This window comes from Mandrillus leucophaeus, unplaced genomic scaffold (genome assembly GCF_000951045.1).
Source record: "Mandrillus leucophaeus isolate KB7577 unplaced genomic scaffold, Mleu.le_1.0 Scaffold319, whole genome shotgun sequence".
NCBI lineage: Eukaryota > Metazoa > Chordata > Mammalia > Primates > Cercopithecidae > Mandrillus > Mandrillus leucophaeus.
The window spans coordinates 58,112-79,274 of NW_012103354.1; the positions used below are offsets into that span (position 1 = coordinate 58,112).

Consider the following 21,163-nt stretch of genomic DNA (forward strand, 5'->3'; position numbering starts at 1 on the left):
GCCGGGACGGGGACTCAGGGGCCCAGGCTGGACTGGCCCGAGGACTCTGAGGACTCACTCAGCTCGGGGGGCAGCGACTCTGACGAGAGCGTTTACAAGGTGCTGCTGCTGGGGGCGCCCGGCGTGGGCAAGAGCGCCCTGGCGCGCATCTTCGGCGGTGTGGAGGATGGTCCCGAAGCAGAGGCAGCAGGTGAGCGGATCGAGCTGTTCGCGAGAGGGGAGATCCCGGGGCTAGGACTGAGGACTGAGACCAGGACTCAAAGCCGCAAATACCATGGAAGAATTTATTATTATTATTTTTATTATTATTATTATTTTGAGACGGAGTTTCGCTCTTTCGCCCAGGCTGGAGTGCAGTGGCGCGATCTAGGCTCACTGCAACCTCTGCCTTCGGGTTTCAAGGGATTCTCCTGCCTCAGCCTCCAGAGTAGCTGGGATTACAGGCGCCCACCACCATGCCCGGCTAATTTTTGTGTTTTTAGTAGAGTTGGGATTTCACCATGTTGGCCAGGCTGGTCTCGAACTTCTGACGTCGTGATCCACCCGCCTTGGCTTCCCAAGGTGCTGGGATTACAGGCGTGAGCCACTGCGCCTGGCCAATACTGTGGAATTCTATTCGTGTTTTCAGAATCACGCTTCTACCTACTCATTTCATAAATGGGGAAAGGAAAGGAGAAGGGACACCCCCCGGCCTTTGGTAGGGAAGAAATGCCCAGAGTAGAAGGCCAGGGCATAGATATGGCTGCTCTGTGGGATGGGACCGGACATCCCTCCCTGCCTATCAGGGACAGGTCAGAGTTTCGAACCAGAGGGATTTCTAAGAGAGGAGCCCTAGGTGGCCAAGGTCCCTAGGGAGCGGGACAGTCACTATTCTAACTCAGGCCACTGGGTCAGAGCCACCTTGGGACCCAGGCAGCAGGAGGACGGGGGGCATTGGAGCAGCCACCTGGGACATTGCTAGCTTGGGGGGCATGTGGATAGAGGTCAGGCACACCATGCCCTCGAGCCCCCACTTCCCTGCCTGGCACTGCTGTTGCCACATACCAGCATCTGCAAGTGGAGTGGAGGATGAGGAGGGCTCTGGGGAGGAGCTGGAGGGTGTGGCCATAACAGGAAATCTGGCAGCAGGGGCTTTGACAGTCAGCTGATAACCTGTTTACTGGTCTCCTGCCTAGGGCACACCTATGATCGCTCCATTGTGGTGGACGGAGAAGAGGCATCACTCATGGTCTACGACATTTGGGAGCAGGTAGGGTACAGGCTGAGACCCAGGGCAGGGGAGGGAGGAGTGAGTTGGGGTAGGGGTCTGGGAGTGCCAGGCTTGTGTCAGGGTCATGAGGACTGTTGGGCAGACTATGTGTGTGTGTTCCCCAGGACGGGGGCCGCTGGTTGCCCGGACACTGCATGGCCATGGGGGATGCCTATGTCATCGTGTACTCAGTGACGGACAAGGGCAGCTTCGAGAAGGCCTCAGAACTGCGGGTCCAGCTGCGGCGTGCACGGCAAACAGATGATGTGCCCATCATCCTTGTGGGCAACAAGAGCGACCTGGTGCGCTCTCGTGAGGTCTCGGTGGATGGTGAGTAGGCGGCAGGTTGCAGGGGGAGGGAGTGCCCAGCTGGGCCCTGATATAGGCAGTCTTGGCTCAACTTGAGTCCCTGGGGATCATCAGAGGCTAAAAATGTTCAGAAAGAAAACTGGCGGGGAGGGAAATGGGAGAGAGCCGGTGCCTGCTCACAGGGCTCCAGAAGGCCCCAGAGGGGTGGGGAAAGAACCAAATCTGATAGGGGAGCTGGGGGACCGCAGGGCCCTCCTCTCCTGCCCCTCTTGGTCCTGGCCTGGCTGGTTTCGGGGTAAGTGGGTGGACGAGAGTGTAGGGGAACAGGCCAGGAGGTCAGAGTCCTAGGTCTCGGCCATTCTTACAGTAGACTTGGCCCTGGGGAAGACCCGTCCCACTTGGCCTCAGCATCCTTTCCTATGGGTCCTGGTACTGAGCCCCTCAGAGGAACCCAGCAGTCACTTGGTGACCTTGCCCACGCAACCCCAATCCACTGCATCATTCATCATGATATAACCTCTAATTAAAAACTACTAAGTTGTGCCAGGAGCAGTGGCTCACGCCTGTAATCCCAGCACTTTGGGAGGCCGAGGCGGGCGGATCATGAGGTCAGGAGATCAAGACCCATCCTGGCTAGCACAGGGAAACCCGGTCTCTACTAAAAATACAAAAAATTAGCCAGGCATAGTGGCGGGCACCTGTAGTCCCAGCTACTTGGGAGGCTGAGGCAGGAGAATGGCATGAACCCAGGAGGCGGCACTTGCAGTGAGCTGAGATTGTGCCAGTGCACTCCGGCCTGGGACACAGCAAGACTCTGTCTCAGAAAAAAAAAAAACAAAAAACAAAACAAAACAAAAAACTAAGTTGTCCAACATACTTCTCATTTTCCTGTGTTTACTACTGTTGTACTTTAAGTATCAGGCTTCAAATTTTTTTCATTAAATGGATCTCCTTTTGAGGGCCACTGTTTTGGGGGCTCCTTAAACGAAGGCACTCTGCCTACTGGGTGACGCAGCAGGGACCAGTACCCTCAGTACAGGAGCTGGGGTCTCTGTGTTTTGGGGGAGGACCCTGCAAATTCTCGAGTGGCAGTTTCCATGGGTGGCCAGGGTTGGAGGGGACTCCTCACTCACCCACCCTTTATTTACTGGTGCCTGCCTGTCCCCACCCACACAGAGGGCCGGGCCTGTGCGGTGGTCTTTGACTGCAAGTTCATTGAGACATCAGCGGCATTGCACCACAATGTCCAGGCCCTGTTTGAAGGTGTCGTGCGCCAAATACGCCTGCGCAGGGACAGCAAAGAGGCCAACGCGCGACGGCAAGCAGGTACCCGGAGGCGAGAGAGCCTTGGCAAAAAGGCGAAGCGCTTCCTGGGCCGCATCGTAGCTCGTAACAGCCGCAAGATGGCCTTTCGCGCCAAGTCCAAGTCCTGCCACGACCTCTCGGTTCTCTAGGTCCCACCCGCTCTCAGTATGGTGGGAGACGGACGGACGGGTTGGTGGGCTGGCCCAGCCAACTGCCCCAGGTGCCTCAGGGCTAGCTCAGACTCTGGGTCCCTTGGAGCTGCCAGCCGGGTACCCCCAACCTCATGGTCATGGACAGACAGACAGTGTTGCCCAGTGAGGCCAGGGGCCAGTGAGGGCTGGGCCCACAGAGATGCATGCGCAGGCTCATCTGCGTCCCAAGCAGCCGGAGCGCAGCCGCGGGGCAGGCCTGTGTGCCGGGAGAGGACTCTGACTTTTTTCACAACCCGGGTGTGCCTGCCCTGGAGGGAGGCTGTTCAGTGCTGTGGCTATTTGTTTACATGCAGATTTTTGTAATAAAGACTATTTCCTGATATGTCATGGCTGTTGACTGTCTTTCCTCCTATCTGGGCGCTTCAGGAGCTGGAAGGATTTCTGAAGTTGAGGGATGGGGGCTCACTGTCCCACCCTAGTGTGTGGCCATGATGTGTTAATGTGGGGGTCCGGATATAGCCAGCTGGGATGGGCATCGGGTCTGGCTGGGGGTTCAAGGAGCAGGAGACACAAACCCCTCCCAGTCCCTGTTATCCAGACTCTTCTCTTTCTGCATGGGGCCTGGCATTGCCCAACTGATTGAGGGTTCAATCACCTCACTGTCCATAAAGGGAAACTGAGGCTGCTTAAGGGAGCACATTCTGCCCTGGGTCTCACAACCAGGCAGGAACCCTGAGTCTCACAACCAGGCAGGAACCCTGGGTCTGGCTCCACGGCTGGTATTTCTGCCCTGTTCCCTCTTGAAGGACCGGAATCAGCTGAGGTTGGGGATAGAGAATGCCGAGGGATGGTTTGTGAAGGCACACACAGGCACACTCAGCTCCACATGGCTCCTTCACCTCTTCGCTGGGGTTGAGCTACTGAGGAGGCCCTCACTGTTCTCTCCACCATGAGTATTCAGGCAAAAACATTTCACGCTCAGCATTGGCTAATTCAGTTTTGGTGGGAGCAGCTGCCTGGAGCCTGCCCTGCCTAGAATGAGAGGTCTTGCATTTGTATAGGAAGGTGTACTCGTGCTTGTGGTTGGGGATGCACCTGTCTCCCTGCCCACCCATGCCTGTGGCTCCCTCATGCTTGGCACAAGTGCTGCTAAGAGTTTTTATCTGCATGGTCTCAGGAAAAATCGTCCCCATTTGGTGCTGGGTGGGAAGTGGCTGAGTGGGGACTGGTATACAGGTCTGCCCATCTCCAAAGCCTGGAGGCAGCCTGGGGCGAGGTGGGGGGCAGTTTCTAAGAAGGTTCTGGGCCAGGGTCCATACGTTCCTTCCTTAGTTCAATTTATTCATTCCACAGACTCCAGGGAGCCCTGGCAACCTGGTTAGAATTCTGACTGCAGCTTGTTGAATTGCAGGAGGAGGCTTGAGGGCTGCCCCTCCATGTACCAGGGAGTGCTGAGATTCACCCACGTGCTCCCCAGCGCAGAGGTAACTTCTCAGAGCTGTTGCTGCTCTGCCCCTCCTCCCAACATACTTCAAGGAATACAGAAGGCATGGTATTTTCAGAGCAAGTGAGGGTCCTCAGGCCTTCCTGGCTCTGTCACTTATTGACTGTGTGACCGTAGGCAAACCACTCAGCTTCTCTGTGCCCCAGCGTGTGACATGGGTGCAATGCCCCTTCAGAACACAGTATGTGGCATAATGAAGGTATGTGCTCAGAGCAGTGCTGGGCACATAGCAGGAGTTTAACACGTTTGAAACCCCCTTCAACCTCTCCACAATGCACTGCTCCTGGTTGGGTGCCAGAGTGACCCTGAAGCAGGCACTCAGCTTGTGACAAGGCTGGGGGCAGCTGGGGGTAGCTTCTGACCTGAGAGAGACTAATCAGGTACACAGTGGGAAGGACTTCACGGGGACCATGGGAGGCTTCGCGGGGACCAAGGCTGGGGAGGGAATAGAGACCAGGATCTTCCCACCCTCTCCCCTCGTTCCAGACTCCCAGGCCTCAGAAGTGTCTCCTGGCTCTGCTTGGCTGCCCTCATTGCGGGGAGAGCCCCTGTTCAGCCCTGTAACTCCCTCAAGGTCACCTGAGCCGGTTTAATCTTCTTAGAGGCACAAGACCGCCCATTGTCTCAGCCCTGTCACTGTTGAGTGGCCAGTGTAAGGACTTGGGGAGCTCACAGGCTGCTGCACTCCCCCACCACAGGTCCCCCTGGGGGGTGGTCTGGAGCCCCAATACCCAGTTCCACTCATGCACTGCTCATCCATCCTTTGCCACCTCCAGCTCCTTGTCTTAGTTCCACAAGCCATGGGGAGTTGCCAGGGCAGAACGAGAGCCAGGTCATTTCTGAGTCCCTGAGTTCTGCTCTCAAGGGGCTCCCAGTCTAATGGAAGACGCAGACAATGACAATCTGGTGTCCTCTGTGTATTAATAGAGATAGCACATGGCATGGCGTGAGGGGGTGGGGTGTTCCCAGGAGACTCCTGAACCAGCCTGGGAACACAGGGGAAGTTTCCTGGAAAAAGGAGTATTTGAGCTGAGTACTGAAGCATGAGCAGGTGCTTACCACACAGATGAACGAGCGGGAAGGGTGTTCCAGGCACAAGGAACAGAGTGTGCAAAGGTGTGGCTGCAGACGCTGGAGCCTGGGAGATAAGTGAGACCAAGTCTGGAGCCACAGAAAAAGTAGTGTCCAGACCCAGAGGGCCAAGGAATACCCCCTGGGCTGTGTTGGGGTCGAGGGAGTGCCAGGCCAACCATCTCCCCACCTCCCGGGGCTGGCAGTCACGGATGCTGAGCAGCTCCTAACTTTCCAAAGTCAATGAGTAACCTGGGGGGCTGGGCGGGGCCAGGCCTGCTGCTATGGGCCCAGTGGCCTTTTTCATTCCTGAGCAAGCGTGGCTGAACCCTCCTACCTGCTCAAGTGCCCTGCCTTGCCCCACCCAGCCCAGCCTGGCCAGAGCTCCCTGGAGAAGAAGCCCTTTTGCTTAGCAGCTGGACCAAGGGAGCCAGTCTTGGGCACTGGAGGGTGAGGGGCTGGGAATGGAGGGGAGGGCATGGCTGAGGCTGGGGTTGGTGGCGGGAAAAGGAGAAACACTGCCCTGTCCTCGCCGTCCGAGAAAGAATTCCCAGGGCCTCATCTTAGAGAGGTTGTTGATTTGTTGCTGCTCTGTCTGCCCAGCTCCATGACAAGGGCTGGAAAATGATGAGACAAGAGCCAGGCTCCTGCTCCGGGGGGTCTCCTTGTCTAGAAGGTGGCAGTGGGAGGCAGGACAGTCCAGGAGGCCCTGAGCTAGGAGGAATCTTCCTGTGGTCAAGTCCTCTGTGACCTTGGCCAGACCCCAGCCTTCAGGCCTTGCCAGCAACAAGAGGTGACTTCAGGAAGTGACGCTCCAAGTCTTCAGGAACTTTCCAGCTTCAAACTTTTGTGATTTGGGGGGTTGCTAGAAAATTACCACTTTGGGATCTGCAAGTTGGGGAGGCTATGGTGAGAAGGAGCTGAAGGTCTAGAGGTGAAATTCCGATAGAGTGCTTGAGGGGCCAAGAGCCCAGACGCAGGGTGGCTGGGCCTGGGGGCCTTGGTGGGCCTGGCTGAGGAGCAGGGCACTACCCTGCAGCAGATGGGGAACCTCAGCTCCTTTGCAGGGGAGGAAGAGGAGGCTAGCCTGCAGTGCGATCCCGATAGTTGTGTGTGTGGGATGGTAAGCCCCTCCCCACCCACCTGGGCTGGCTCCTCACTGCTATGTCCCTCAGGCCCGTCCTGACCATGGTCCCTGCCTGGCTGTGGCTGCTTTGCGTCTCTGTCCCCCAGGTGAGCTGGGCACTGCCCCCTCTCCTTCAGGTCTTGGCCTTGGGGGTTGACACCCTTGCCCCTAACTCCACCTGGACGAATTGCACTGACTGTGAGAATGGTGCAAAGCATGGGAGGGGTCAGAGCTGGGACTACAGAGCTATCATGGGATGAGGAGGTCAAAGGCCAGAGCACAGGTGGATGGACTAAGGTACGGCCAGGCCCTGGGAAGGGGCAGAGATTCCCCTCTTCTGTTGGGTCCCAGTGCCCAGGCAGGAAGATAGAGCCTGGTGACAAGGTGAGAATCTTCCCACAGGCTCTCCCAGAGGCCCAGCCTGCAGAGCTGTCTGTGGAAATTCCAGAAAACTATGGTGGGAATTTCCCCTTATACCTGACCAAGGTGAGCCAGAGAGCTGGGGGGGTGGGAGGGTGGAGGGGATCCCTCCCCACAAAGTCCTGCTTCTCCTTCCTCTGGCACCCTTCCTCTTGCTGTTTCTCTTTGAAACCTTGCTTTCCAGAGAGTTATCCATGTTATACAGGTTATCCATGTTATACAGGTTGAGTGTCCCCTATCTGAAATGCTTGAGACCAGAAGTGTTTCAGATTCTGGATTTTTTTTCAGATTTTAGAGTATTTGCATATACATCATGAGATATCTTGGGGAATGCAACCCAAATCTAGACACGAAATTCATTTATGTTTCATATACACCTTATACACATAGCCTGAAGGTAACGTTATACATTTTTTTTTCTTTTGAGACAAAGTTTCGCTCTTGGCCCCCTGGGCTGGAGTGCAGTAGTGCGATCTCAGCTCACTGCAACTTCCACCTCCTGGGTACAAGAGATTCTCCTGCCTCACCCTTCTGAGTAGCTGGGATTACAGGCATGCACCACCACACCCAACTAATTTTTTTTTTTTTTTTTTTTTTTGTATTTTTAGTAGAGACAGGGTTTCGCCATGTTGGCCAGGTTGGTCTTGAACACCTGACCTCAGGTGATCTGCCCGTCTTGGCCTCCCGAAGTGCTGGAATTACGACTTTGGGATTTGCGAGCTGGGGAGGCTATGGCGAGAAGGAGCTGAAGGTATAGAGGTGAAATTCCAATAGAGTCCTTGAGGGGCCAAGAGCCCAGTGTGCGTCACTGCTCCTGGGTGAATATTTTTAATGATTTTGTGCATGAAACAAAGTTCTGGCTATGTGTTGACTGTGACCTGTCACATGAAGTCAGATGCGGCATTCTCCACTTGTCACATCATGTTGATGCTCAAAAAGTGTCAGATTTTGGAGTATTTCAGATTTCAGATTTTCAGGTTAGAGATGTTCAACCTGCAGTGGGAATGACTAACAGATTTTAATCCTAGCGGAGAGTACAGCTTTAGGTTAAAGAATGAAATCTTGGTGGTGAGGTTTCAAGCTTCAGAAAGAAGGGCAGGGAGTTTTGGGGAGCACCAGGTCCAGGGAAAAGAGTTCTGTCTCTGAGTCTCAGTCCTGATGCTTACTGACTGTGTGACCTCAGACAGGAGCCAGATGTCTCTGAGACTCAGTTTCCCCACATGTAAAATGAGGCCATTAGGTGGAGGGGGGTCATCTCCCAGGCCTGGCCACTGCTGCCTTCACTTCTGTTCACCCCCATCAGCTGCTGCTGCCCCGTGAGGGGGCTGAAGGCCAGATCATGCTGTCAGGGGACTCAGGCAAGGCAGCTCAGGGCCCATTTGCTATGGATCCAGATTCTGGCTTCCTGCTGGTGACCAGGGCCCTGGACCGAGAGGAGCAGGCAGAGTACCAGCTACAGGTATGGCTGGGCCAGGTGTAGGGGAGCTCAGGCAAGGCAGGGCCAGACGCTGATTCCCCTTTCCTGCCAGGTCACCCTGGAGACACAGGATAGACGTGTTTTGTGGGGTCCACAGCCTGTGCTTGTGCGTGTGAAAGACGAGAATGACCAGGTGCCCCATTTCTCTCAAGCCATCTACAGAGCTCAGCTGAGCCGGGGCACCAGGCCTGGTGAGTGACCAGGTCAGACAATTTACAGTAAGGTCAGGTGGGCCTTGATGAAACAGCAGAGAGCAAAGAGATGGCCAGACAGTTGGCATAGGACAGGTCAGCCATTTCTGTCCCATTTCTTTTCTTGCTTTGCTTTTTTGTTTTGTTTTGTTTTGTTTTTTGTTTTTGTTTTTGTTTTTCTGAGATAGAGTCTCACTCTGTCGCCCCCAGGCTGGAGTGCAATGGCGTGATCTTGGCTCGTTGCAACCTCTGCCTCCTAGGTTTAAGCAATTCTCCTGCCTCAGCCTCCCAAGTAGCTGGGATTACAGGTGCCCGCCACCAAACCTGGTTAATTTTTTGTATTTTTAGTAGAGACGGGGTTTCGCCTTTTCGGCCAGGTTGGTCTCGAACTCCTGGCCTCAGGTGATCCGCCCACCTCGATCTCCCAAAGTGCTGGGATTACAGGCATGAGCCACTGAGCCTGGCCCATCCTGTACCATTTCTGTCCCATCTTGTACCTCCCTACTCCACTGCGGGTACCATCAACTCTTGGCCTCAGTTTGCTCATCTGGGAAGTAGGACGAAAAGCCGTGACTCATCTCCAGAGTCCTGATGTGATGATGGATAGGGAAGAAAGGACAGAGGAGAAATAGGAGAGGCATGGGAGACTCTCCCCACCCTCTCTATCCCTTACAGTTTACCCTCCCACCATGAACCAGGCATCCCCTTCCTCTTCCTTGAGGCTTCAGACCAGGATGAGCCAGGCACAGCCAACTCGGATCTTCGATTCCGCATCCTGAGCCAGGCTCCAGCCCAGCCTTTCCCAGACATGTTCCAGCTGGAGCCTCGGCAGGGGGCTCTGGCCCTCAGCCCCAAGGGTGAGCCTGAGCAGGGTGTGCTGGGGAGGGAGGGTCAGTGAAAGCTGGAGAAGGTGGTATCTGAACCATAAGATAAGCATGGGTGGGAGCTTGAGAGGTAAAAAAGGAGGGAAGGGCACTCTAGGTGGAGACAGCAACAAGGCAGGGGGCTGTGGAGGCAGGGCCAGGCATGGAGAGTTAGGAAATGGTGTGAATGGAGGGCCTCAACTCCACGCTCCACGGAGACCTGGGCCTAAGGAACAAGGATAGGAACAGTCTAAGGGGTTACAGCCTAAGATGTTGCTGGGCGACCTTGCGACTGATGGCAGAAGAGACCTGGACCTGGAAGTTCAAACCAGAGGCATGAACTAGGGATGGAAAGAAAAGTGAATCAGACATCATCATAGCCAGCCATGCATTCACCCACCTACCGCCCAACTGCCTACACAGTCCATCCAATCACCCATCACTACACTCTTCCATTCTCACACTCAAACTCCTATCCACCTACCAAGTCAACCACCCATTCATCCAACCAGCCTGTCATCTACCGTCTACCTACCTCCTCATCCTGGTCATCCACCTACCCCTCTAGTCTATCATGCATTCGTTGTGTGGAGAGATACGGATGTGGCTTTGCAAACTGTCATGTCCTGGTTGGAGGCTCACAGTAGTGCTTAAAGTTCCTCTCTTCCCTTGGCCAAGAGAGTGTCCCAATCACCGGCCATATGCTTGGTTTTGTGTCTGGTATCTTGCTGAGAATGATGCCCTGGCCCCTGCTCCCCAGCTGCCTGCTCAGTTGACCATCCTCCCTGTTCTAGGGAGCACCAGCCTTGATCACGCCCTGGAGAAGACCTACCAGCTGTTGGTACAGGTCAAGGACATGGGCGACCAGGCCTCAGGCCACCAGGCCATTGCCACTGTGGAAGTCTCCATCATAGAGAGCACCTGGGTGCCCCTAGAGCCTATCCACCTGGCAGAGAATCTCAAAGTCCTATACCCGCACCGCATTGCCCAGGTGAGTAAGTGGCTGTCAGTGGCTGAAGCAGCCCCATGGATGGTGCAGCTGGGCCCAAGACTCATGGATATTTGGGGTCTGGGTCTGGAACTCACATGACCCCTGCTCCTCCCTCCACTCCTCCCATCACTTCCTGCTGTGGACTGGGGTGTTCAAAGCCCCGGGCGCAGGCCCACAGCCCCTTGCCTGCCCTGCCATCCTCTAGCAGGCGTGACTCTGTGCTCTGACCTCTTGAACTTGCCCAAGGCTTCCTCAGGGAGAACAGCTGCTACCTCTTGCTGCCACAGGGATTGTCGCCCCGGGCTAGGAATGTCTCAGGCCTCTTCTAGGAATGCCCTGGGGTCAGGCCCAGGCTGAGACGGTAGAAAATAAAGTAACCTGGTCACTCAGGCACGTTGGGCAGGGTTCAGGTTTGGACCAGGGCAAGGCCACTAACAACATGTACCCTGAACAGAAGGATCCCACCTGGACTCCAGGCCCAGGAAGGGCAGCACCTTGCCTGGGTCACACAGTTGCGGCTCAGGCTCCTCACCCAGAAATCAGATGGGGCACAAGGGCTGACATGGATTGCTCCTGCCCCTTGGCCTGGGATGTCCCCCCCAGGTACACTGGAGTGGGGTTGATGTGCACTATCGCCTGGAAAGCCATCCCCTGGGACCGTTTGATGTGGATGCAGAGGGAAACCTCTACGTGACCAGAGAGCTGGACACAGAAGCCCAGGCAGAGGTGATATGAACGGGGAGTCAGGGACGCAGGCTGGGGGTGCTTGGTCACTGTCTAGTTGGCTTTTGGGGGTGTCACAACTACAATAGAGGCTGAGGCAGTGGGAAAGAGCCCCGAAGAGCTGCAGCTGGCCCACCAGAAGGAAACTCAGAGCCAGGCAAGGCTGGAGCTGCCCTTGGTCCTGACCTGAAGCCCCCTACTGCCCACCACAGTACATGCTCCAGGTGTGGGCTCAGAATTCCCGTGGCGAGGATTATGCGGCCCCTCTGGAGCTGCATGTGCTGGTGATGGATGAGAATGACAACACGCCTGTCTGCCCTCCACGTGGCCCCGCAGTCAGCATCCCTGAGCTCAGCCCCCCAGGTGAGCTATGGGATGGGAGAGGGGCGAAGTCTCTATGAACCACCCAGTCTTGCTCTTCTCTGGGATAAGGACCCAGCCTCAGGCTCCATGTCAATGTCCCTCCGTAACATACACACACACACACACACACACACACACACACACACAAGCTCAAGTTCAGTTCGGCACAAAATAAGGAGTGGGTGGGGTAAGGCCTCCAGGCTGGGCTGTGGTCCTAGCCAGGCGGGTGCTGTCTTGCAGGTACTGAAGTGACTAGACTGTCAGCAGAGGATGCAGATGCCCCAGGCTCCCCCAATTCCCATATTGTGTATCAGCTCCTGAGCCCTGAGTCTGAGGATGGGGTAGAGGGGAAAGCTTTCCAGGTGGACCCCACTTCAGGCAGTGTGACACTGGGGGCACTCCCACTGCAAGCTGGCCAGAACATCCTGCTTTTGGTGCTGGCCATGGACCTGGCAGGCGCAGAGGGTGGTAAGTGCCCTGATTGGTGGCCCAGGTCCCCATGACCCCATGAGACCCCATGAGAGCCCTCTGTTCCTACCCTGACCTCACCAACATGTCCTCCCTGCCCTAGGCTTCAGCAGCACGTGTGAGGTCGAAGTCGAAGTCACAGACATCAATGATCACGCCCCTGAGTTCACCACTTCCCAGGTAAGCAGACGCAGGGGAGAAGACCTTGGGAAGGATGCTGGTGGGGGGCTCGCTCACCATCCCTCCTCCTTCTCCAGATTGGGCCTATAAGCCTCCCTGAGGATGTGGAGCCCGGGACTCTTGTGGCCATGCTCACAGCCACTGACGCTGACCTCGAGCCCGCCTTCCGCCTTATGGATTTTGCCATTGAGAGGGGGGACATGGACGGGACCTTTGACCTGGATTGGGAGCCAGACTCTGGGCATGTTGGACTCAGACTCTGCAAGGTGAGGGCTGGGGTGGCTGGGAAAGGGGTCCACACACGCACGCATGCATGCACGTGTGCCTTGACTAGGCCCCCACAGTGACCTGGGCCTCCTGATCCCAGAACCTCAGCTATGAGGCAGCTCCAAGTCACAAGGTGGTGGTGGTGGTGCGGAGTGTGGCAGAGCTGGTGGGGCCAGGCCCAGGCCCTGGAGCCACGGCCACGGTGACTGTGCTGGTGGAGAGAGTGATGCCACCCCCCAAGTTGGACCAGGAACGCTACGAGGCCAGTGTCCCCATCAGTGCCCCAGCTGGCTCCCTCCTGCTGACCATCCAGCCCTCCGACCCCATCAGCCGATCCCTCAGGTGAGCCAAAATCCCAGCCCCTTACCTGGACTGGATTTCCCCTGCTCCCTGGGGATGACCCCAGGGCCTCAGAGGGGACTCATATTATCTACAGCCTGCAATATTTTTCAAATTATGGCAAATGCCAAGATTGTGACTCCTGGCAGGGATCCGGGCTGGATGGACTGGGTGGGGCACGGAGAGGGGTGTTTTGGACCCCATGAGAGCTCGGATTATGCTTCAGCACCTGGAGGGAGGACCAGGCCCTCCTCCAATGCCCCCCAACAGATTACAGACAGACCAGGTTGTTCCCAGACTCTGATTCCTTCACAGAGTGACCTGGAGTGAGCAAAGTTGAAATGGGCCTCCCAGGCTCTAAGAGTTTCTCCCCTACCCGCATGATCTGTTGTTCATCCCACACCCACTACCACCACCACCACCACAAATCCTGAAGCTGGAGAGAGAGACTGGGCATCCCAGGCTTTGCTGTGGCCTCGGGGTCACAGAGAGGATGTGGAATTTAAGCAAGTCATATAGCCCTGGGCGATTCTGAACAAAACTCTATATGTAGTCCCAGTACCTCCTCACCCGCTTCCTTGGGTGGCAGGTTCTCCCTAGTCAATGACTCAGAGGGCTGGCTCTGCATTGAGAAGGTCTCCGGGGAGGTGCACACCGCCCAGTCCCTGCAGGGCGCCCAGCCTGGGGACACCTACACAGTGCTCGTGGAGGCCCAGGATACAGGTATGGCCAGGAAGTGGTGGGAGCCCCTGGGAGGGGGTACAAACCTCAGGCAGACAGACAGCAGGACTGAGCTTCCTCCCAGAGGCCCTCGCTGGTAACCCCCAGCCCCAAGCAGGAGAGGCAGATATGAAGCTGGGTTCAATGTTCCTCTCTGAGAACGGATCTACTCCTCTGGTGGACAGGTCTGGCGTCTGCTCCCCTCTCTGACCACTCTCCTAGATCGACATGCAAAATCTCCCAACCTTGTCCTTTAGCCCCTGGAGGGCCTCTCAGGGTGTCAGCTTCAGGGACTGGTACAGGGCTGGGGAGGTGGCAGAAGGACCAGGGGCTTCCCCTGGGGAAGAAGTGCTGGAGTGAATGGGCCACTGGAGTCGGGTGTGGGGGACTCTGAACACTGCTCAGGACAGAGAGCTGGCCCCTGTGTGGGGAGCCCCGGGAGGCAGGTTTCAGCTCTGAGTTGGGCTGTGATACAGGGCAGACCCAGCAGCAGTGAGCTCTGCTACAGTCAGGGATGTCCACAGTGGCATGGGGATGATGACAGGTGAAGAGAAGCATGGAGGGTGAGTGGCAGAGGAGTCTGTAGGGCGAGACTCATGGGCTGTGGGAGCAGCACAGGGACCTCAGAGCTCACCCCTGCCCCTGCCAACACCTGGCCAGCTCAGCGCTGCCTCCTCTGCAGATGAGCCGAGACTGAGCACCTCTGTGCCCCTGGTGATCCACTTCCTGAAGGCTCCTCCTGCCCCAGCCCTGACTCCCGCCCCTGTGCCCTCCCGATACCTCTGCACGCCCCGCCAGGACCACGGCGTGATCGTGAGTGGACCCAGCAAGGACTCCGATCTGGCCAGTGGACACGGTCCCTACAGCTTTGCCCTTGGCCCCAACCCCACGGTGCAACGGGATTGGCGCCTCCAGACTCTCAATGGTGTGTGGTGGGGAAAGGGAGGGAGGCTGTGGCCAAGGCAGGGAGGGGGAGTCACTTGGAAGTGAGATGCCCTTCTACCATGGGGGTGGGGCTGGGAATAGGGGGAGCAGCCCCCAGAGGGCCTGTCCAGGCTGGTGACCCTGGTCATTGCCTGCTGTCCCAAAAGGTTCCCATGCCTACCTCACCTTGGCCCTGCACTGGGTGGAGCCGCGTGAACACATCATCCCCGTGGTGGTCAGCCACAATGCCCAGATGTGGCAGCTCCTGGTTCGAGGTGAGGGTGGACTTGGGTGCAGCCTGTAGTTCCTGAGGGAACTGCTGGCATGCAGGGGGAGGGAGCTGGGTACAAATGCATATGGGCTCCTCATGTGGACAGCACATGCCTGTGCACACTTGCACACCTATGGCTGGGCACACACACCTGTGTGCACACAGGAACAGGCACAGAGGCACATACATTTTTTTTTGAGACAGAGTCTCACTCTGTCACCCAGGCTGTAGTGTAGTGGCACGATCTCAGCTCACTACAACCTCCACCTCCCAGGTTCAAGCAATTCTCCTGCCTCAGACCCCCGAGTAGCTGCGATTACAGGTGTGCACCATCACGTCCAGCTAATTTTGGTATTTTTAGTAGAGACGGGGTTTCACCATGTTGGCCAGGCTGGTCTTGAACTCCTGGCTTAAGTGATCCACCCATTTCGGCCTCCCAAAGGACAGGGATTACAGGTGTGAGCCACCACTGCGCCTGGCCAGTGCATATATCTTCACACATACGTGAATACACACATGTGCAAAAACACACACATATCAGCCAGGTGGCTGGGCTGGGGGCTCTGAGCTGCTGGGGAGTCCTCCCCTCCCTACTCTTACTTTCCTCCCCTCTCCCCCCAGTGATCGTGTGTCGCTGCAATGTGGAGGGGCAGTGCATGCGCAAGGTGGGCCGCATGAAGGGCATGCCCACGAAACTGTCGGCAGTGGGCATCCTTGTAGGCACCCTGGTAGCAATAGGTAATGGAGTTTGGACATTACCTGCGTGGGCGAGGGCGATGGGTGGTTGGAACCACAGCCTCCAAATAAACACCTTTGTCCCCATGGTGCCCCCAGCTCTGAAAAGGAAGCCCCCAACTCTCCTAGTCATTATGTGCCTGCCCCTTTGATCATAGTCATTGTCATTATCATTGATAATAGCATCTACGGTTACATGATTGCACATTGACTGGGTGGCAGGGACTATTGCCGGGAATCCTCCCAGCAACACTGTGAGGTAGATCCTCGTATCTCCCATTTCGCAGATGAGGTCACTGAGGTTCAGAGAGGTTAAGTGACTGGTCCAAGGTTACACAGTCAGGTTGTGACACAGCCGAGGTCTTTCTAGCCTAATTGTGTCAGTCTAAGCCACCCCTTCCATCCCCTTTATTTCTTTAGCCCCTCAAATTTTGTCCTTGCTGGTTTTCCTTGCTGGTTCTAGCACACTGCTGTGATGAGCCTTTCTCTTGGAGGTCCATGGAGTTGGGGTCCAACTTACTGGTTCCCCAGTGTCCCCCAGAGAAGGGGACTTTGGAGGCTGAGTATACTGGGACAGCCTCAGAGGGATAGGGGCCAAGCAGGCCGAGTAGTCAAGCTTCTCCAGGCACCAGGACCACAGAGTCATACCCAGCCCATCCTCGGGATGCTGTCCAGGAAACTCATCTCTTCATTAAGCCAATGCCAATCACAGGAAGTCCCTCATGAAGAACAAGTCCCACAGCTCCTTCTGAGGCCTGATCCATCCCTCTTGGGTCCCACAGGAATCTTCCTCATCCTCATCTTCACCCACTGGACCCTGTCAAGGAAGAAGGACCTGAATCAACCAGCAGACAGTGTGCCACTGAAGGCGACCGTCTGAATGGCCCAGGCAGCTCTAGCTGGGAGCTTGGCCTCTGGCTCCATCCGAGTCCCCCGGGAGAGAGCCCAGCACCCAAGATCCAGCAGGGAACAGGACAGAGTAGAAGCCCCTCCATCTGCCCTGGGGTGGAGGCACCATCACCATCACCAGGCACGTCTCCAGAGCCTGGACACCGACTTTATGGACTGTCCGTGGGAGTGCTCCAAATGGCAGGATGTTTGCCCAATAATAAAGCCCCAGAGAGCTGGGCTGGGCCCTACGGGATTGGTATGTCTGTGTCTCAGTGTCTATGTGTGCATGTGTGTGTGTGAGTGTGCGCATACCTGCTCGTGTGCACACACCTGCTCTTTCATCCCTTCCCCATCTCCTGCCACATAGAAAGGGTCTGGGCTTGAAAGACAAGACTGAGGTCCCCTGCAGGGAAGGACATGAAGACATCATATGGGCTATTGGTGAGAGCTTGGGACCACAGCAAAGTGGGTCATTTTTGTGGGCATCCAGAGCTCACCAGTCGCAGATCCTGGATGGGTGAACGCTAGGCAGGTGATGGTCAAGGAGGGATGCCTTTGAGGGTGTCATCTCTGTGTTTTCCTGGATGTCATCTTTGCTATGGGAAGGCAAAACCTTGTGAGTCTCCATCTTCTGCTCATGTATGAGCACGTTGTGCTCCTGTGCATGAGTCACCTACACCCAGGGATGGGCAGAGGTCCCTCAGTCTCTGCAGGGGCCTGGGCAGGATGGTGAGGCCCCATGGGTCAGGAGCGTGAGAGGTGAGGCTGGAGATGTGTCCTTCTGCCCCAGTGCAGGCTCCAAGGCAAGGCACTGCTGTGTTTCACACACAGGCTGGTGAGTGCATGAGGGCATCTGCAGGAAATCAGAGAAGGGGAGTCACTTAGATGGACACCATCGGAGCGGGACAGGCACCTCTGTGGCTTACTCTGGAACTGCCCCTCTCTGAGGTTAACCCCTGGCCCTGGCCCAAGATTAAGCCATGTCCTGATGCTCTGCTGAGCCTGGCTAAGCTCTGCTAAGAGCTGAGCTCTCCAGATTGACCTTTAATCCCTGATCTGTGGGTGACCCCAGATACAAGCTGATCCCCTATGTCCCCTTCTCAACCATCTCTGGGGAGTCAAGGTGGGACTTGCTGTCCCAAGCACCATGAGCTGATGATGGTAAATCACGGGGAAGGGAGAAAAACAACCTCTGTGGGGCCCAGGCCCTATTTTTAGGAGATAATCTCTCCACTGTTGGCAGATTCTGTGGGATAGGGGCCAAGCCCAGCTAAGAGAGACAGGGCGGGCAATCTGGCGAAGACTCAGCTAGGATCCCCAGCCCAGGGGTTGGACTCTGAGGCTGGCCCCTGTCATTCTGGCTCAGGTACCCCCACTGCAGGCTCTGCTGACTACCCTTGTCCAGGCAGGGCTTCCCTGCCCCTCTGCCAGGATATCCTCTGCTCGGCCTGCATGCACTCAGAAATCTTCAGGGTGCAAACCTTCTGGAGGTAGTGTCTCATCTAATCTTTCCATCAACCTACAAGGGTGGATTATTGGCCCCATTTTTCAGTGGGGAATCTTGAAGGTCAGGGAGGTTAAGGGCCGTAGCTGGGAGTCTTAGAACCAGGGCACATGGCATAACATGGTCGAGGACCATGTTACCTCTCTGGAAATGTCCACAGTACTCAGGTGGTCTCTGCTACCCCAAGATCTCCCAGCAGGGCCTTAGCGATCACCCAGATCAGCTCCTTCTTGTAAAGATGGAAAGGTGAATTGCAAAGAGAAGGAGGGAAGTTTGTAGGTTCATACAGCCATAAGATGCGTCACTTGAGCTATAACCACCACTTTCTGGCCTTCATCCTAGATGGATAAGTAGGGAGATAGGAGGGTGCGTGGGTGAGTGGATAAGTGGATGGCTAGGCAGATGCATGGCCGGATGGATTGGTGGGTAGATGGATGGGTGGGTTGGTAATCAGGTGGGTGGGAGACCCACAGACGAAAGGGTAGATGACAGGATACCAGGACAAATGAAGGCATCTTTTCTAGTTTGAGGGCTTCTTCCTTGGGCCTCCAGGTCCCAGACCACTCTTGGTTGTGTCGGTGCTGAAGTTGTCTGCCAGGTCCACAAGCCCCTTCTCCACAGACAAGGGCCCAGGTTCCTTGGGCATCTGGGCATATAAAACTCTCCTGTATCCTCAGTCCCGTTCTGCAGAGGAAGGTGGCCAGGTGCAGTGGCTCACGCCTGTAATCCCAGCACTTTGGGAGGCCAGGGTGAGAGGACTGCTTGAAGCCAGGAGTTCAAGGTCAGCCTAGGCAACAAAGTGAAACTCTATCTCTACATAAATAGAGAAAGAGAGAAAGGTGAGGATCAGAGAGGGGGTGTGGCTTGTCCTGTGTTGCAGAGGAAGAGAGACACAAAGCTGATTGGTCTTTAGGCTTGGCAGTGGGTCAGTGAATGCCTGTGGAGATTAATGCTAGTGAGGCAGGCTTCATTCTGCAGTCAGGGCCTCGCCCCTGCTAGAGCAAGGTGGGGGCCAACCAATAGCTGTCTGGGTAGAAGAACATTTGTTGTGCTTATCCATGCGATGTGTTCCCAGGAAAACTGCTTCACCTCTCTGAGCCTTGGCTTACTTGGTGATACAAGTTTTTGTAGTTAGGCAAACTACATGAAATAATCCCTGCACAATGCATTTAGCACAGTGCCAGGCACTACAGGGCTCAGTAAATGTGGCTTTCCCCAGTACATGGATTGTTGAGGGACCTACAGCCCCACACTTACACACACTCCCTAGAGGTCCCAAGAGGCCCAGGCTTTTGGGAGGGAGTTTGGAGAGGGGCCCCAGCTCCAGCCCCAATGCAAGAGTGCAAGACACCCCTTCTAGCCCCAGCTCCCTTCCAGTGTCCAGGTGCTCACTGGGTCTGTGATGTCCAGGGTCTCACAGGGCTCTGGGCTGGAGCTGGAGGGGGTTGCGGGGTTGGCCCCAGCAGAGCCTCATGCTGCCCCTCTCCTTGGCCCCTTCCAGAGGCACTAGGCCAGATCAAAGGGACCCAGCTCGGATGATCGGGAGGCAGCTTGGAAAGAATGTAAACATGAGGATATTTTTAAACTTTTTCCAGTCCCAGCAATTAGGGCTCTTGAAGCCAGAGGCCCAGAGGTCAGTCTGGTCCCCACCCACAAAGAAAGCAACAGTCTCAGAGACCCCACCCCACCCACACCTACCTACACCCACCCAGGACTCTAGCTGGGGCCTCGGGGGAGAAGTTCTTCCTAGGACGTCACCTCCAGACACGCTGCCGTGGCGGGACGATGCATTTCTAATGCGAGGGACTCAGCGGCGTGGGGCCCTGACTTAAGGGGTGGTGGGGGCCTACCAGACAGGGCTGGTGTTGGAAGACGGAGCTTGGGAGACTTCCTAGTGGCCCGGTCACTCTACCAGGCATGTGTGCACACGTGTGTCTGTGGGTGTATAAGTGTATGCTGCAGTCTGGTCTGTGTGATGCATACATCAGAATGTATGAGTGTGTGAAGAGCTTGCCTCGGCCCACCCTTCCTCGTCTTCCCTAGCATCCCCGACCTCCTCCCTGGGACCCCTTTGGCAGGTGGGTGACATAGGGGGGACAAAAGAGTAAGAGTCACCTGAGAACAGGGAGGACACGAGGAGAGAAAGGCGCCAGAGCCAGGGGCAAGGAGGCTGGGGATACCAGGTCCAGGGCCATGCAATGAGTCAGGCTGTGAGAGCTGCAGGGATCACTGACGTGGGGACTGGGACTCGGCTCCCTCCATCACCCCCATGTGTCACAGGTGGAGATGAGGCTCCCTGGATCTCCTGCTTCTGGTGTCACAACTACACTCACCATGGATTCCATGACAACAGCCTCTTACCTTAGAGTGACACAGCCACCCTCACACCCTCACAGGAGTGTCACAGAACTCATGCAGGGCCCCCCCAACACCACCCAGTGGTCGTATCCCAGTGATCCCTATCTGTGAGACATGAGGACCCTCACCTTCTTCACATCCCCACTGACCAGAAAGTCAGAGTTCACAGGGGCACTCAGAAGCCAGGCCAGACTGTGGTCACCAGGACAACGGGGGACCCAGCCCCTGGAGAGGCCTCAGCTGGCTATCTGTAATTCTCCAGGGGCTGCTGTGCCACCTTGCCCTGCTTGTGGGCCCTGAGAGGGACAATGTCCAGCTCCAGGTCACAAGCTCCCCAGAGGAGGGCAGGGCTCAGGCCCCAGCTCAGGATCAATGTGGCGATGGCATCCCCTCCAGATTCCCCCTGCTGAGGCAGCAGCCACAGGGGACGAGGCTTGGAGTTTTACCCTAAGATGTGGCAGGATTTGGGCCCCGGGATGATGGGGGAGCTAGGTGGGGCTGGAACTGATGAAAAGGGGAACCTGGAGACTTATCCTCAGTCTGAGGCTGAGGCTGGCCACCTAAAGACACGGTTGGTGTCCCTGTGGGTGCCCACTCACTGGGGCTGTTGCTATTCGTATCCAACTCCCAGTGGCGGTGGCAGTGGCAGTGGCAGCGGTAGTGGCAGCAGGGTCAGAGATAGCTGCTGGGTGGGAGAGAGTCATGAGCACCAGCCCTTTATCTGACACATTCCCTGGAAACTTGGCAGGGCCTGCCAGTCTC

The 21,163-nt window shown here is 56.2% G+C and overlaps 2 protein-coding genes across 4 annotated transcripts in view; both read left to right on the top strand.

Annotated features, from left to right (window-relative positions):
* RRAD (Ras-related associated with diabetes) overlaps window positions 1–3,397 on the top strand; it is a 6,918-nt gene extending 3,521 nt beyond the window's left edge. The window contains exons 3-6 of the mRNA XM_011987903.1: window positions 1–190; window positions 1,176–1,249; window positions 1,375–1,579; window positions 2,735–3,397. Coding sequence (XP_011843293.1) covers window positions 1–190; window positions 1,176–1,249; window positions 1,375–1,579; window positions 2,735–3,012 — 747 coding nt within the window. The 3' untranslated portion in view covers window positions 3,013–3,397. The remainder of the gene's footprint in view (window positions 191–1,175; window positions 1,250–1,374; window positions 1,580–2,734) is intronic.
* Window positions 3,398–5,862: 2,465 nt separating this feature from the next.
* Window positions 5,863–16,798, top strand: CDH16 (cadherin 16, KSP-cadherin). 3 transcript variants are annotated; one of them, XM_011987864.1, is made up of 18 exons: window positions 5,863–6,040; window positions 6,766–6,823; window positions 7,119–7,202; window positions 8,440–8,595; window positions 8,666–8,804; window positions 9,503–9,661; window positions 10,462–10,658; window positions 11,262–11,384; window positions 11,594–11,744; window positions 11,985–12,212; window positions 12,316–12,392; window positions 12,470–12,658; window positions 12,760–13,001; window positions 13,588–13,721; window positions 14,401–14,643; window positions 14,810–14,917; window positions 15,535–15,651; window positions 16,431–16,798. In XM_011987864.1, the coding sequence occupies exons 2-18, from the start codon at window positions 6,779–6,781 to the stop codon at window positions 16,526–16,528; spliced, it is 2,490 nt and encodes an 829-aa protein (XP_011843254.1). In that variant the 5' UTR covers window positions 5,863–6,040; window positions 6,766–6,778; the 3' UTR covers window positions 16,529–16,798. The 3 variants fall into 3 exon arrangements, with proteins under 3 accessions (XP_011843254.1, XP_011843255.1, XP_011843256.1); XM_011987865.1 differs by having other exon boundaries at window positions 14,467–14,643; XM_011987866.1 differs by lacking the exon at window positions 9,503–9,661 and having other exon boundaries at window positions 8,666–8,746; window positions 10,536–10,658.
* The last annotated feature ends 4,365 nt before the right edge of the window (window positions 16,799–21,163 follow it).